A 17420-nucleotide genomic window follows, 5' to 3' on the forward strand; every position below is an offset into this window, starting at 1 on the left:
TTTAAGCTATCCAGGTATCAATGTTATTTATACATAAATTGAGCTTTTTTTAATATTGAGGAGATGGTCACTGCAACTCCCATTTAATCCTGTCGGTACTCAAATACGTGTTCCTGTATTCCAGGTGGCAGCCTCGGATACACTGACGTCAGTAGCGGCGCGTTTCGACACGACGCCGTCGGAACTGGCGGAGATCAACAGGCTGAATACTCGGCTCTTGTTTCCGGGACAGGTATTACAGGTACCTCTCAAGGAGAATGAGTCGGATTCGACACAGCCCGAGTCTGCTGTTCCTGGCTCCCACGAACTAGGTCCTACCTCCGACATTTCAGGTAAGTTCTCAAAAGAAGCACATACACTTCCACGTTTGATGTTTTCAGTGCAACTTACTTCAAGCATAGGAAATAAAGATGCACCATATTGTCTCAATTGGTTTCGCTTTTCATTTCTAAAATGTGAGGAAAACAGTGGCTTCTGGTAAGTGACGGCGCATAGTGGTATCCTTCCTATAGCCGTTGTTTGGCGCGCATTTCCGAAACTGTTGGTTACTGGTCAATCAATCAATCAATACCGATCTGCATTTAGGGCAGTCGCCCAGGTGGCAGATTCCCCATCTGTTGGTTTCCTAGCCTTTTCTTGAATGATTTCAATGACATTGGAAATTTATTGAACATGTCTCTTGGTAAGTTATTCCAATCCCTAACTCCCCTTACTATAAATGAATATTTGCCCCAAGTTGTCCTTGAATTCTAACATTACCTTCATATTGTGATCTTTCCTACTTTTAAAGACGTCACTCAAACTTACTCGTCTACTTATGTCATTCCACGCCATTTCTCCGCTGACAGCTCGGAACATACCACTTAGTCGAGCAAGTCTTCTTTCTCCCAGTTCTTCCCAGCCCAAACTTTCCAACATTTTTGTAACGCTACTCTTTTGTCGGAAATCACCCAGAACAAATCGAGCTGATTTTCTTTGGAATTTTTCCCGTTCTTGAATCAAGTAATCCTGGTGAGGGTCCCATACACTGGAACCATACTCTAGTTGGGGTCTTGCCAGAGACTTATATGCCCTCTTCTTTACATCCTTACTAGAACTCCTAAACACCCTCATAACCCATGTGCGGAGATCTGTACCCTTTATTTACAATCCCAATTATGTGATTACCCCAATGTAGATCTTTCCTTATATTAACCCCTAGATACTTACAATGATCCCCAAAAGGAACTTTCACCCCCAAGGGCGCCCATACCCGGGGGCAGGGTGGGGCCGCGGCCCCACTCTACCTCTCAGGGAAAGGCAAAAATCTAGTGTAGTCACGTGTTTTCCTTTCAAGAAAATGATTTAAAAATCAGTATTACGTAAAGGCGGTAGTACCGTCCACCACCAACAGGCAGGGGATACCGTGGGTTATTCTACCGCAGAATACAAACCGCCATTTATCTTCCAAAATATTAAAAATTACTACGCACCCCCAGGTCTGGGCCCCCCTCTAGAAACTGTCATATGGGCGCCCATGTTCACCCCATCAGCACAGTAATTAAAACTGAGAGGACTTTTCCTATTTGTGAAGCTCACAACCTGACTTTTAACCCCGTTTATCATCATACCATTGCCTACTGTCCATCTCACAACATTATTGGGGTCATTTTGCAGTTGCTTACAATCTTGTAACTTATTTATTACTCTACTATACAGAATAACATCATCTGCAAAAAGCCTTATCTCTGATTCCACTCCTTTACTCATATCGTTTATATATATACTAGCAAAACCCGACAGGCGTTCTCCTGCCTGTGTACATTTATTTACCTCAGCATATACGACACTAATATCGGTCGTTTTCGGTTACTTTCACATTTCATCCTCTCCCCTTGGGCTGGGAATGGTGTCCTGCCCCCACATTATTTGATAAAAGCAGAAATAAGTTTTAAGGAACACATCATAATCTTCACATACTGTTGGGTAGGCAGCCCGCTGATCAGACTTGTCTTGCGGTTTGCTTATCTTCCTCTATTTTATTTTTTACCCCTTAGTGCCGAACTACCAATCAGATTTCGTTCAAACCACTTCATAATCCCTCTCAGATGTAATAAGAACAAACTGGAAAAATTTCAGTGAAATCGGTCCAGTAGTTTTTGAGTCTGTTAGCTTCAAACATACCAACATCCAATTATTTATATAGATATATAAGAAAACATAAAGGTCCAATAATACTGCCTTGAAGAATTCACCTCTTAATTATTACAGAGTCAGATAAAGCTTCGCCTACTCTAATTCTCTGAGATCTCTTTTCTAGAAATATAGCAACCCCCTTTTGTCTAGTCCAACTGCACTCATTTGCGCCAGTAGTCTCCCATGATCCACCCTATCAAATGCTTTAGACAGGTCATTCGCGATACAGTCCATTTGACCTCCTGAATCCAAAATATCTGCCATATCGTGCAGCAGTTGTTTTTCTTCAGCTCCGTCCATGGATGCCAACCTGTACGATACTCATGGAGACGGTTACGATTTACGATACTAACTTATGTTACGACACTTGTTAAGCATACGATAATTTTGAAAATTGTTTATAATATTGCCCATGAGTTGCCATTGTGCGATTTTGTTTTGTTGGCACGCTTAACGCGATCAGGTGGTCAACTGTTATCAAAATGTAGATACTCTGAACAGAAAACCTGTGGAATTATAATTCCTCTTCGTGGTGATCTCCGGCGGCAGCTCGCACATTATTTACACTGCGGAAGCAATCCGTAGCTTCGTGAAGGATAGATTCGAAAGCGTGGAGGCGGTAACCGTCAAATTTCGTGAGCCTCGAGTTACGGGATTCTTCCTGCTGAGACGAATTCGCTGAGTGCCGACGCCATGCTACCTGCGTATGTACCGGTACGTCTTTCGACGGTGAGTAATAAAAGTGTATTTTATCCAAAACGTATGATAATACTGATAACATATCCATAATTTTTAACACCCATTACGATACTTTTGAAATCCGCAGTTGGCAACCCTGGCGCCATCTGTTGATCAGCGGTACAGCTCGTTCGGCGAGTGGTGAAGCCTCAAGGTCACGCTTCAGTATCAGTATAGTAGCAGAGCCATCTACAGTAGTTGACTATAGTATTAGGAAGCTGCACATGGCGGCTTCGATTTCGACAGCATGATATCTGAGGCTATACGATAATGCCCAGGCCATCTACGACAGCTAATGGCGGAGCTGTTGAGGATCCAACCAGCCATCGGGCTCAACATACATGCATACCAATTCATAGTGCGTTGGAACTTGCGCTCATTGGCTTTGATGACTTTCATCTTCCTATTCTTAATATTATTTGCTTTACGTCCCACTAACTACTTTTTACGGTTTTCGTAGACGCCGAGGTGCTGGAATTTAGTCCCACAGGAGTTCTTTTACGTGCCATTTAATCTACCGACATGATGCTGACTTACTTGAGCACCGTCAAATACTACCGCACTGAGCCAGGATCGAAACCGCCAAGTTAGGGTCAGAAGGACAGTGTCTCAACCGTCTGAGCCACTCAGGTGGTGGTGGTGGTGGTGGTGGTGGTGGTGATTATTGTTTTAAGAGGAAGTACAACTAGGCAACAATCCTCAATATAACACTAATCAGAGGGAAAAATTGAAGGGATCCGACACTTCGAAAAATGAAGATATCGGCCAAAGGAAGACGAGGGCCACGAAGGGCGTGAAAATGAAGGACTCCCTAGGCCTCGCAAATCTAACAGCGTCGGGGTCGGAAAAGAACAAGAGTTGACCAAGGGAGGTCGGATAGGATATATGAAAGTGAGGAGCCTGGCACAAGTAAGTGGAAGCAATGCCAGGACTCAGCTGAAGGCCCCGTGGCCGCCAACCCACGATCCAAAGTTCAGAGCCCCTGGGGCCCCTTTTAGTCGCCTCTTACGACAGGCAGAGGATACCGTGGGTGTTATTCTACCGCCCCCACCCACAGGGGGTTCTGAGCCACTCAGCCTGGCTTTCCTATTCTTCCAAAATCTCTTCATGAACTCAGTGTTGCCTCTTCTATTCTTCTGACCATTGTACCGGTCCTGCTGCAAGTTTTCACCATAAATGTGCGTTTATTTACTGAGGTCCTGAAAACTTCCAGATTTCTCATGTCTTCCCTGATGTTCAATTAAGTCAGGTCTCGTCTGGTCTCCTTCATCCAATTTATTACTGTATACTGAATAATCCTTTCTAGTGTGTCCAAAAAATGTCAAACATATTTAATATTGATGAAACTATCCCGAGTGACTATCGCCCAACTATACTCCGTACGGCTCTACTTCTAAATTGACGTTTTAGCAGATTTTGGCTCTGTCTGGTGGTTATGCGCTGAAGCATAGACATCCAACCAATCCCAAGCTGCCATTCATATCGATTTATATCGGCAGAGCACGATCTCGAAACCCAGTTGCCAACTCTAATATTTACATTCGCCACGTGGTTAACCTCTCTCGCTCAGCGTGTGTGGTATTCGGTACGGTTTGCAATCTTTTGCATTTTCCTTCAAGATTTATTGTGTTTTTCATATTGTTGGAGGGTTCCAGTGGCTCTGAGATCAGTAGAGTGTTCCGTCTGTAGGCCATAACAGCCTTTCTGTGCCAGCCATCAGCCGTTAGTGATGTATTATTTCCTCATTCTCTTTTATTGTTAATAATATATTCTCTTTTAGTGCCAGATATTGTTAGAAAGTGTAGTTCTTGTGAATTTGTTTTCAATCCATATTCATTCGTTTTTCTGAGTATGTATTACAATTTAAAAGGGCTGTTTACCGCGGTCATATTGCATCAGCTGTTCTCGCAGGCGTAGCGCGCTGGCAACAGAAGGCGATGCTCATTTGTTTTGCGAAACTTCAATTTAGAAGTAAGGCCGTGCGGAGTATAGGGACCACGATAAGCCTCACTTTACATTCTGACATTTGTTCATTTTTTCACTTGACCCACATCGTCTTCATTAGCTCACTGTGTTTAGTACGACGTTCGTCTGTCCATTTCGCACCAGTTGCCCGTTTCTCGTCCCAGAAAGTCCCAAAAGTCTTCATGGCTGCTCTGAAAAGATTTCGGTCTTCTGCATCTTATGCTTGTATGCCCAGTTCTTTAACATCGTTCTTATCCCACCTCCTGTGGGTGAGGGACTCAGACGAAGAATACACCAACGGTATCCCCTGCCTGTCGTAAGAGGCGACTAAAAGGGGCGACTAAGGGATGGTTGTATTAGAACCATGAAACTACTTGTGATTAGTGCCACCACGCGGGGAACACCATGGGTCGCTTTTACTTGCGCGTAGTACCACTATGTTCGGTACCAAATAGGTTTGTGATTAGTAGCAAAAGAGTACGTTGCCGGCTTTTACAGTACCTGTGATTGGTAGCACTATATGAGCAACACCACGGATAGCGCGAGTCCCTGTGGTTAATACACTTACGTGATGAATACCCTAGGTTTGCGTTGCCTGTAAATGGCGCCGCGATGTGCGAAACCCCATAGGTATGTATTACATGTGCGAATTTCATTACCTGTGAGTAGTACCATATGTGTGGATTACCCCGAGTCTGCGCTACTGTTGATTAGTACTGCAGCATGACAAATACCATGGTTCTACTTTCCTAGCGATAAGTACCATTGTGAGGGGCCGATGACTTGGATTTTGGACCCTTTGGATTAAAAGCAAAATGGATTCAGTATTATGCTATAGACGCAGTCCCTTGGTCAGTAATACTATTATTTCACGCCAGTTTCTGTGAATGCGAGACATTGCGTGTCGGATCCACTGATTGTTTTAAATTCCTATCCATCCATCCATTCATTCTTCGTTCTCACGTTTTGAATTTTGGTCAGTGGAGGATTTTGGACTTTTAATTTGTCATTCCATTTCGCCTCATTTCGTACCATTAGGGGCCGATGATCTAGATGTTAGGCCTCTTTAAACAACAAGAATCATCATCATCAAGATCTTTCTTGACATTGCCGTTCTTGGGGTTTATTATTATTATTATTATTATTATTATTATTATTATTATTATTATTATTATTATTGTAGTAGTAATCGTAGTAGTATTGTGTCACTCATAGAAAGTGACGTTATGATCATAAACATTAGAATGAAATAAATTATCAAGAACGGGAAGTAATGAAAATAAAAAGGTTCCCAGTTAAAGTACAACAACTAGAACAAACTGTTCATTATTATCAAGGCATTACTCTGTTATACTAACAATCATAACAACATTCAATTGTCTTACCGTGGCACATATCCTTACGGTGTGCGTGGACCCGGTCGATCTGCGCCGTAGTCTAAAAAACTTCCGAGTACCATCTCCCTCAACCTACGAGACAAGTAGTCGGCAGACTTAGTAATCCATTTTATGAGGGATAATGGCCTGTTTTATTGTGTGTAACAGTGTGTATCCTATTAGTTTTAATTTTTATTGTTAACCAAGTTTTATTCTATTGACCCTTTTAGTTTGTGTATTTTAGCGTGTTATTTTTACTCCTAATTTGATTGCTGTATATTATTCCACTTCAAGACAATATCTTAATCTACTGTAATTTATATTTTCTATCATTTTATCAGAATATAAGGCATTGCAAATTAGATCCAGGGAGTAAATTTTAAAATTTTAATTGTCATTTAATTTCGTTAAACCTCGTATCATTAACCCGTAGCTTTCATGGTGAAAAAATATTACGTTGGTTACACCCATGGGTCCAAGGGACCCAAGTGTAAATAAGTTTTTCTACCAGATATTGTATCAGGTTTGGAAACTTTTCTGAAATTGCACGAGATTTATCTGCTCATTTTGAATGAAAATATACATTTGACAGTTCCTCTTCTACAACATTCTTCAAATCAATTTATTTAAAAAAATTGCAATTCCAAAAACAATTATTTTTAATATCCTATAACCATACTCAAATTTTGCTTCATATTATTAAGTTATATGGTTCTGTCATAAAGAATAGGATTTACATATTTACATTTGCACAGATTTGCAATGGGGAAAAAGTCTCTATATCAGTCTGTTCTAATAAAGTTCAAGCAAAGAGTTATGGGATCAAACCTTCAAAGAAGGAGAAAAATTACTCTTTTTAATCACCATAAGAAAGCTTTAAGCCTTTATAATTCAGCGCACTTCAAGCAAATGACAGTTCCGCAAGACCCACACAGTGGAAATTGACAATTAGCACTTGCAGGACAAGCTTTCCTCCTCCTCCTCACTTTCACTAGTACTTGAATTTTATTATGTTCGCTAATTTCAAACTCGCTTTCTGTGTCCGATATATCACTAAAATTTTCTTCTAACAAAGCTCTCACATTATCACTACCTAGTGACAATATTCCAAAAATAACCTGTTAGGGCACACATAAATTAGTTATTTTCCTTACACACATAGGTCCCAGAGACCCAAATGCTGTAATTACAGACAAAAGGAAACCTCAGCGCATCCGCTCCTGCCAAGGTCATGTAGAGGACGAAAGGAAAGAAGCGTACAGGGAGGGTAAGCACAGTGAGGCCAACATGTGAAAAATTACTTACAAAAGAAAAACACTCATGGGTCCCTGGGACCCAACTGTGTAAGTTACGGGTTAAGGGCCAGTGTCTTAGATGTTAGGTTCCTTTAAAACAACAAGCATCATCATCGTCATCAACGTTCGATGAGGACATTTTCAGGCAACTAATACATAGTACAAAGTATTATCATGTTTGTTCGTGTTTATCCTCTTATGTGTTCCTGTCTTCTTATTACTTTATAAGTAGATCTATGAACTGTGAATGAAATCATAGTCAGCAAATATTAAATTTTCCAATATTAGTGTATTAATAATAATAATCATCATCATCATCACTATCATTTAACTCTTCCAGCTTGCTGGTTAGGGTGGTGTTGAATGAACTCCCGCCAGCATTGTCTGTCCATGTAGATCTCTCCATTTCCCTCCTGTTCTCTCGATATCTATCTTCAGTTGGTCCAGGCATCGTCTCCTTGGTCATCCAACAGGTCTCCTTCTGCTGACTGTCCGTTCCTTGTGTCCATGTGGTGTTAGTGGTGGTGGTGATTATTGTTTTAAGAGGAAGTAAAACTAGGCAACCATCCTCTATATAACACTAATCAGAAGGAAAAATGGAAGGGATCCGACACTTCGAAAAATGAAGATATCGGCCTGGCATTCTCTCTACATGCTCAAACCATGTAAGTCTTGCAAACCTTATTTCTTCCAGAGAGTGCTCCATTCCCAAAGATGATTCGACATCCTCATTTCTCATATGATCATACCACGTTTTCTGCATCGCATTCCTAAGAAATTTCATTTTGCAGGCCTGCAGTTAGCTAAGGTCTCTAGTCCACAATGTGCAGGTTTCTAGGTCTTACACGAGTATGGGATTAAGATATGATTTATACAAAGATGTCTTGGTTTGTGGGGGTACCTTCTTATCTCAGATCAGGGTGCCTTGGAGGTTATAGAATTTAGACCCATTGACCACTCTTGTTAACTACTTTTTTCCCCTGCTCCACCCTGAGACTATGCTTCCAAGGTACTTGCATTCTTGTAACGTATTGTCAGTCAAGTTGTTTATGGCACCCAGTATAATCTCTACTCATTTTTATGGCAACAGTTTTCTTTTCCTGTTTGTCCCCAAATAGCTACATTATCAGTGAACACCAAAGCATTTAACTCTCCGTTAAATTCTTTCTTCATGTCCTTCGTTAACGCATCCATGACTGCCACAAACAGAAGAGGTGAAAGAACACTCCCCTGCGGTACTCCCCAAGTAGTCTCAACCATTCTGAACGGCTATCGCCAATTCTGTCATAACTGTTAAATTTGAGAAGTTTTCTTTTTTTTTTTTTTTTTTTTCCTGGTAAAAGGATATAAATAAATAAGATTAACTAAATTCATTTCTTATGTTTCTCAGATGTTCTTGCTTTTGACTGAACCCTTAACATGTTTACAGATGTTCCAGAACGTGCTCCAACGCCTTTACTACCGCCTCCTCCCATCATGGAGGGCAGTGTGGACAGCGAGGTAGCGGCAGCCACCGAGCGTCGTTTCCTCAAGATCAATGTCCGGCACATCACAGACGGTCAGGGTGTGGTGGGCGGCGTCCTTCTAGTCACTCCCAATGCTGTCATGTTCGACCCCAACGTGTCGGACCCTCTTGTTATCGAGCATGGCCCTGAATCGTACGGAGTCATCGCCCCCATGGAGTTTGTGGCGAATGCGGCTATCTACCATGACATAGCACACATGCGTGTTGGCAGTTCCTCGGACCATTCCACGTGAGTATTGCGTCGAGAGTCTTCTGTTGAGAGACTATTTATGTTTCAGCTTCATTTTATGGCCTTTGAGTCAGTCGTTAACTCTTGAGGAACCAGTCCTACTTCGACGTTGACAAAGCACAGTATTGCTGATATCATTGAAAGCACCACATAATGTCTGAATTGCATGCAAAATATTAGCTGCTAAGATTCTGCCCAGGCACTTTTATGCTTACAACTGGGCTGCAGTGAGAATAGAATGAGTTTTTTCAAGGTACTTACAGGGGTTAAAGGCTGTAATCTTTCACCTTTGTTGTTCATAGTTTTCATACATCATCAACTGAAAAGTATAAAGTGGCAGGGAGCGATTCAGCCTGGTGGAAATGTAGTAAACAGTCTGGCCTATGCTGATGACTTGGCATTGTGTTGAAAGCCTGCAGTCAAATACGTTGGAACTTGAAAATATGTGCGATGAATATGGTAACAAATTAGTCTTTCCAAGACTAAATTGATAGTCAGTAGGTAACAAAGCTCAGAAAATTGAATGTCAGGTTGGGAATTCAAAGCTGGAACAGGTAGATCATATAAAGTATTTAGGATGTGTGTTCTCCCAGGATGGTGGTAGAGTGAGATTTGAATGAAGGTGCAGTAAAGCTAATGCAGTGAGCTCTCAGTCATGATGAACGGTATTCTGTAAGAAGGAAGTCGGCTCCTGGACTAAACTATCTTTACATTGGTATGTTTTCAGACCAATGTTGTTTTATGGGATTGAAAGCTGAGTCTACTCAGGATATCTTATTCATAAGTTATGAGTATCAGACATGAAAGTAGCGAAAATGATTGCTGGTACAAACAAGTAGGGACAATGGCAGGAGGGTACTCTGAATGAGGAGATAAAGGCTAAGTTAGGAATTAACTCGATGGATGAAGCTGTATGCATAAACGGGCTTTGGTGAGGCGAATGGAGGAAGATAGGTTACCTAGGAGAATAATGGATTCTATCATGGAGGATAAGAGATGTTGAGGGAGACAAAGACGACAATGGTTAGACTCGGTTTCTAATGGTTCAAAGATAAAGGTATGGAACTAAACGAGGCCACAGAACTGGTTACAAATAGAAGATTGTGGAGGAGTTTCGTAAATTCATAGAGGTTTGCAGACTGAATGCTGAAAGGCTTAAGTCTATGATGATTGTATGTAATGTCTTACAAGGAGAGGCCAGACCGTGCATCCAAACGATTTCAATGACCTCCGATGTACCTGTTGGGAGACACTCAACTGTAACTCGTGTAGAAGGGTTTAGGTCAACACGCTTTCGTTTTCAGAAAAATTGAGGACAAATGTCATGACTAGGGCCTGGATTTATATGCACCAAAAAAACTAAAAATATGCGTGCAAATATACACTAAAAAGTTAGAATATATGCATGGAAAATAAGGAAATAAGCTCTTAAAAACATGCAATTTTATTCACTTACCTATTTACAGGTATCATTTATTTCAAAAAGGAAACATCACAATAGGTAACTTAGTGTCTTTGAATGTTTTCTGGAGACAAACTGTCTATTGTCCGTCAAAATGAGTTTATAGGCTGAGAATGATCATTCTACATCAACTGACATGGTTGGACAGTACTTATACATGGGAACCAACGTTTCGGAGCATACATCTGGGAAGGATACCCTAGTTCCACTCAAGTATTGACTAATGAACTTAATCTTCTTCAGTCCTGGATTCGAATTCAACACCTTTTCTAACTTGCATTTAATCTTCTCTCCCATTTTGCCTGGAGTGGAATTCAACAAAGATGCAGCTTTCTCAGTGAGATCAAGTGATTCATGGAGGAAAGTACCAGAAGATTCTAGGCTCTCAAGGGCTTTTCGAAGTTTAGAAAAATGTGTATGAATGAAATTCACATCTTAGCGGTTTCAAACACAACTTTTGCATCACGGACACACACAATATGCTCATCTTCAAGTTTTGTAACCACTTCTTTCACTTCATTAAAATTTTCCTGATAAAATGATGCTGCAGATAAGCATGTCCCCCACAGAGTCAGGACACGTTCAGCTGGCAAAGGAACTTCAGGTATACAATCTTTGTAGAACTAGACACGAGCTGGTGCTTTCAGAAACAGTTTCTTCCCACGGGGTTACCCGTGGAACGCAGAGGTGAAAGAAGGTGCCGGGATGAATGGGTCTAACTACGAAGTCAAAGTTAATTTAAAATTTTAACAAAGGTTGTATTTTCTTGAAACAACAAAATTTAAACAACTTAGTGAAATAAAAAGGATACAGCAATTTAGAACCAAGACTTGGGAGGACCCCAGACATCAGAATTTAAACATTCTTGGGCTACAAGCCCCTAGTTTACAATTTTGAGTTCCTAGCTCAACTTTATAAAAGATTACAATTTTACAGAAAGGGCAGAAATCCCCTAATACATGGAGCACTTGCTCCCAGTTCTCAATATCAAGCTTCCCAGAGGCATTCTTACAATACTCGAAAAGAGCTGACGTGCTTTCAGTGTTCCCAGCCTACTCAAGGCAACACAATGCAAAAATCCAATAATCACTGGCCTGACAAGGCACTATTTACTACACAGAGGTACCTAGTACCCAACCTACTGGGCCTTAGTGAAAAAGAACAGGTTCAATAAATGGCCCGAGCAAAATGGAATGGAGTCAAAGATTCAGCTCCACAAAAAAAATTTAACCACGTATAGGGCACTTGCCCAACGACACAGGGGCTAATCCCAGTCTATTGAGGTAGCGCGGATGGAAATCACTTTAATATATTGCAGAAACAAATGCGGTACCTCAAACCAAGATGAAGGGGAGCTCGAGAGGGTATATCACTTTCTATCCCCGAATTACGGTTACAGATTTTATGAAGTTTTTACATAAGCCGGCAGAAAATTACATTTTTAGAAAAGTAGGTTACATGGTAAAAGTTTCGGACCTTTCCCGCGGGTTAAGCTGCTGAGCTAGCAAGAAATAAAGATGTTAAACGGCCATTACCTTGCTGAAGGACTGCTGCCTAATGAAAGAGGCACCTCCTGCCTCCTGCTTCACATACACACACTTAGATATTGATCAAGTGGCCAAGAGCTGTGAAAATCTGCAGTTTATAAACCTTCGGGGAAGTTCGAGACTTTTCATGAATAATCAAGTCACACCCTACTTTTATTGGCTAGCATAAAGTTACACACCAAGTCGAAGAAGAAGAAGCCTGTGATAGGCCGAAAATTAATTACAGAAATTAGAGATAGGCTGAATTCAAAACTGGCGGAAAGAAAAGATCAATATTGCCAACCCAAAAATGAATTAACATAATTTAGTAAAGAACAAACTTGTGAATACAAAATTTCTTCAAGTAAAGTTCCTTCACTTCACACCAGGGTGCATGATCATAGTTTTTGTAGTGACATCTGTTGCAGAAAGTCCAATCTTCTTGATAAATGGTAAACAAAACACGTAGAATTTCATACAGTACTGAAAATTCACAATCACAAAATTAAGGAGGTGACATCTTCTGAGTAAAAGTTTAAGTAGGTGTAGTCTCTCAAGTTCAGTGCTTCTCCTGTAGAGGAGGTTTTAATTGGTGCAATATTTAAATGTGCGGCGTAGAGGTGTACCGCCCGGTACAAAATTGTTAACAGCTGGAAACTGTGCGCGGATTTCTTCTGCAAGGGGGTGTAATCCGTGCGCTGAACAGGTTACGTGTATGAGTTTTGGATAAAATACTTGGAGGGCCTTTTGCTGCTTTCAACGTATATGAAGCTGCATTTGTGAGCAATACAAGCACTTTACAACAGTTATTCTCAATTTCAGATGGCCACAATAGTCGCAGAGAATCATTTACAAATTGTACTATGGTTGGTTTTCTCCAGCACTTTACAAGCAAGAAGACGCGGGTTATCGGGTTCGTTTGGATGTAATTTATCAACCATGAAATTTGCTATGTAACGGCCAAATGAATCCGTTGTCTCGTCCACAGATATCCAGACACAGTTCCTTCCGATATCAGAATGGATCAATTCCAGGGTAGATTCATATAGCGGAGGTAGGAAATTTTTCCTAAGAGTTGATTCGTCTGGTATTTTTTGATTTACACAACATTTCTCAAGAAATGATCACAGAACTGGATTGTTTAATTTATTCCATGGAATGTTGCCGCATACGAAAGCCTTACAAAGGTAATTTGAAAATGTATTAAGAATACAGGACTTGGGCTTTACGTGCCTAAGAAGTAGTTGTTGTGATGTGCTGTTCTTCTCCTCCGTTGCTTTAATATGTGCAGTTGTTTTTGAATGCTGTTCAACCTGAAATTTCTTTTCACATTTCACTTCGTTTGAGCAAATTTGACAGTACATGATGACACCATCTGTTTAATAGTCTCTATAACCCGACACCCACAGATTTAGTAAATTTCTTCTGCTGCTCTTTTCCTTAGGTATTTTTAGAAACTAACACTTTTGAAAATGAGATGCAGGGCATTAAAATGCAACGTAACTAATGAACTGAAGATACTTCTGTCCTGACCAAGTGCCCAACCCCCAGAGATTTTTATGTGCTGTGGTAGAGAAAGTAATTCAGGGAAGTTCAGCCTGCCTACCCACACTTAAGCTATCTGTTGCCATTCAGTTGTGAAAGTAAAGTGCCATTACACAGAGAGTAGAAAATACCAACTTGTGAGGGATGCACATAAAATAGGCAACTAGCTAGGGATGTACAAAACAGATTTATTTTAGTAGTTCTTGTAATTGTCCTTAAATTCAGACATTATGTACCGGAATATGCTGTTACGTCTAGAATATGCACTAACCCTCAAAATATATCAAAATATGCAATTGCATATGCATTTTCTTTAAATCCAGACCCTAGTCATGACACACTATCTGCTTCGGACCAAGTGGAGGTAATAGAACACTAAAAGGCAAACATTTTATTGAAACATTTCACATCCACAACCTAAACATTTCTGAAATAAATGATCCTCGATTTCAATGCAATGCATATATATGGAGTTACACCAGTCAACCGGCGTGGTGATCGATTGGTCACAGTACTTGTCTGGGAATCTCCCAAGTTGTGAGTTTGAGTCACATCGCAGGTGTATTTTTTGTACTAAATTAATTATTATTGAAGGGAACGTGAAGGTAAAAATTGAACAAAAATATTATGCAAATTGAAATACACATTCTCACAAGACCACGAGTCCCATCTGGATCGGTGTGACGTAAAGAAACTTGTAAAAATATTTGTTACAAAAACAAAGCTGCGATGACTCAAATTCGCATCATCATGGTTCACAGACAAGTACGGTGACCAGTCAGCCACCGCTCTGGTTGACTGGGTTGACTGCGGTGTAACTCTCCAGTTATATATGCGTTGCATTGGAATGATGGATTCAAAAAGTTTTTCAGAAAATATTAGGTTGTGGACCTGACATTTTAAAGTAAAACTTGTTCGCCTTTTAGTGCTCTTATCACCTCCATTTGGTCAGAAATGGATGACATTTGACCTCTTTTTTTAAACGAAAGCGTATTGACCTAAACCCTTCTGCACGAGTTACTGTTGAGTGTCCCCCAACAGGTGTATTGATGCTCATTGAAATTGGTTGGACGCAGGGTCTGGCCTCTCCTTGTTAGAAGTAACAGTTTGGTCTTCATTCACTTACCACTCTCATTTCGGTTTCTGTGACTGATGACGGTACTTGTACACACTAACTTAGATTTGGCTTCGAACCACTCAACAGAGAATTGATGTGTTTGTTTCTTTTGGCAGGTCGAGTGGACAGAAACCAGAGGTCTACCACCCTCGTGGCGGGCCACGGTCTCCAGGGAAGGACTCTCTTCTAGTCAAAGACGAGACGTTCCCCGAACTGGCTCCGGATAATGATGACAACGAAAGCGTCTGCTCGTGTCCTGGCCGTGGAGGCGATGCTTTCCCCAAGGCGTTTGAGCGCGACTTGGTAACTCCTACCAACCTGCAACTTTTGTCATCTTCATCCTCGTCTGACCGCCGCGAGGAGGAAGATGCGGGTAGTAGCAGACAGGTACACAGATCTTGACACGTTTCTAGTTTTTTCTTTCTAATGATTGCACTTCTGTGTTACCAGTAGTTAATTTTTTACTTCATATTAGTCAGTAATGATGTCTGTTACATTACAATTATAAGGATTGTATTGACTCCAATATAGTCTTAACGATCCCTTGTGAATTCAGTAGAAAATTACAGTAACATATTAAAACATTTTATGATTTCAAATTTTACACTTAACTAGTCTGCTAGCTTCTACCCGCAGCTTCGCCCACGTGGTCATAGTTTTCAATATTGAAAAGAAAGTATCGAAGCATGGATGCATGTGTGTGAGAGAGTGTTAGTTTTTTTTTTCTGTTTAATTTTAGAGCTCTGTAAACAATGGCATTTACCTTGGTTGGTCCTCCTCTTTCAGTTCCTGTTTGCAGTTCTCTCCTTCATCAGTTTCTCCATCTCTCTCCCGTGTCCACCATTCTTTTCCTTCTTCCCATATTTCTTCTATCTTTTGTCCTCTGTTCTCTATACTCTCCTCTACTGTATCCATCAACCTCCATCATGTGCAATTAGTTTCAATGTTCCGTAACTTTTCCACCTAATGAATACTATGTATGTTATAAAATTTATCTATTTACATCTGAATTTCTAAGGCTGATGACGCACGGAGCGGTTTTTGCCGAGTCGGGAGCCATGTCGGCCGCCACCTGTAATTGATACACAGAGCGGTTTTTGCCGACTGTGACGAAACCACAGCCAGCTCGATCTGCACCTAAAATGACTGCTTATAAGCAGTCATCGGGTGCGTATCGAGCTGGCAGTGGACAAAACACATTAGCGAGCGCGACGATAGGTGAGGAAGTTAGCTAACATTATATAAAAATAAATTGTTCTTATTCCAACAGTCTACTTACTCTATATGTCCTTTTACGTGTATATTATTGATTTTCAAAGATACTTCATGGTATCTAATACACGAATACCTACCAATGATGCAATCGCCGCGTACATTCAGCCACGGCTGACTGGATCTATCGCTAGAGCGACGCATCAAGTCGGCCGTGATTCAGCTGAATGTATTAAATCAATGGCGCTTGAGCACGCACAAAGTCTTCAAAACGCTCGCTGCACCGCCAGCTAAACGACAGGCCGAGTCGGCAAATCTGCCGCCTGTCGGCGAGCACCGCTGTGTCTGTTTCATCCCATCTGATACAATAGAAACATGCGCAGACTCGGCAAAAACCGCTCCGTGTGTCATCGGCCTAAGTGGCCTGGCTCATCTTGTTACTAATTACTTCAGATGCTCCTAAATATTCTCATCCAACATCTGGAAAGAAACACCTTCAATTTCTTTTAAATTCTCTATGGTAAACTTGTATTACTTCCTAGACTTATTTTGAATCTTCAATCATTAAACTTCAGAATATTTTCTTTTTATATATCAAACTTTAATATTTTCTCTTCCTTACACAGTATACAATATCAAACCAATCTCTATCTCGTACATAATCAGACATCGCCCATATAAAACATATCATCAGACTCGTATCTTAACATATCACCATGCCAACCATATTCTGTAACATTGTTGTTACAAAGAGCTATATCATATAATAGGCCTATTCGTTTTTATAAAAATCTACGTTGAAGCAATAACAGCCACAGTTACGATAATATTTCTAAACGAATATACAAAAAATATTTTTCTTTTATGACCAGATTAAACCACAGCGTATCCCTGCACCTTGCAAGCCGTCCACTTCGTGACCGTATCGATGAGTACAATCAGCAAATTCATTTAAAAACCACCTAATCGATACTTTATTTTTTTGCCTTGGGCAAAATTAAAAATACATTAGCACACACGGAACATGTTTCGACCACTTAGTGGTCATCTTCAGCTGTATAAAGATAGTTGAGATGAAAAACATTTGGACAGTAAGCACATTAAACCTTAAAACAATGTCAAATGGGATCTTGAAAACAATTGCTCTAGATGCACTAAAAGAAGGGAGGAGCAGGGTAAGCTAATATGTGTGTGGATGATACTTAAATTACAATTCGCGTCTACAATTGTGTTGAAAAAACTTCTTAACTAATAT

General features: G+C 40.6%; 1 protein-coding gene across 6 annotated transcripts in view; it reads left to right on the forward strand.

Annotated features, from left to right (window-relative positions):
- mtd (mustard) overlaps positions 1–17420 on the forward strand; it is a 952680-nt gene that overhangs the window by 596887 nt on the left and 338373 nt on the right. For 5 of the 6 annotated variants that reach the window (XM_067157991.2, XM_067157994.2, XM_068230248.1 and 2 more), the window contains 3 exons: positions 125–332; positions 8979–9303; positions 15070–15340. In XM_067157991.2, coding sequence (XP_067014092.2) covers positions 125–332; positions 8979–9303; positions 15070–15340 — 804 coding nt within the window. The remainder of the gene's footprint in view (positions 1–124; positions 333–8978; positions 9304–15069; positions 15341–17420) is intronic. The other variant, XM_067157992.2, reaches the window with a different exon arrangement.

This window comes from Anabrus simplex, chromosome 14 (genome assembly GCF_040414725.1).
Source record: "Anabrus simplex isolate iqAnaSimp1 chromosome 14, ASM4041472v1, whole genome shotgun sequence".
Lineage (NCBI taxonomy): Eukaryota > Metazoa > Arthropoda > Insecta > Orthoptera > Tettigoniidae > Anabrus > Anabrus simplex.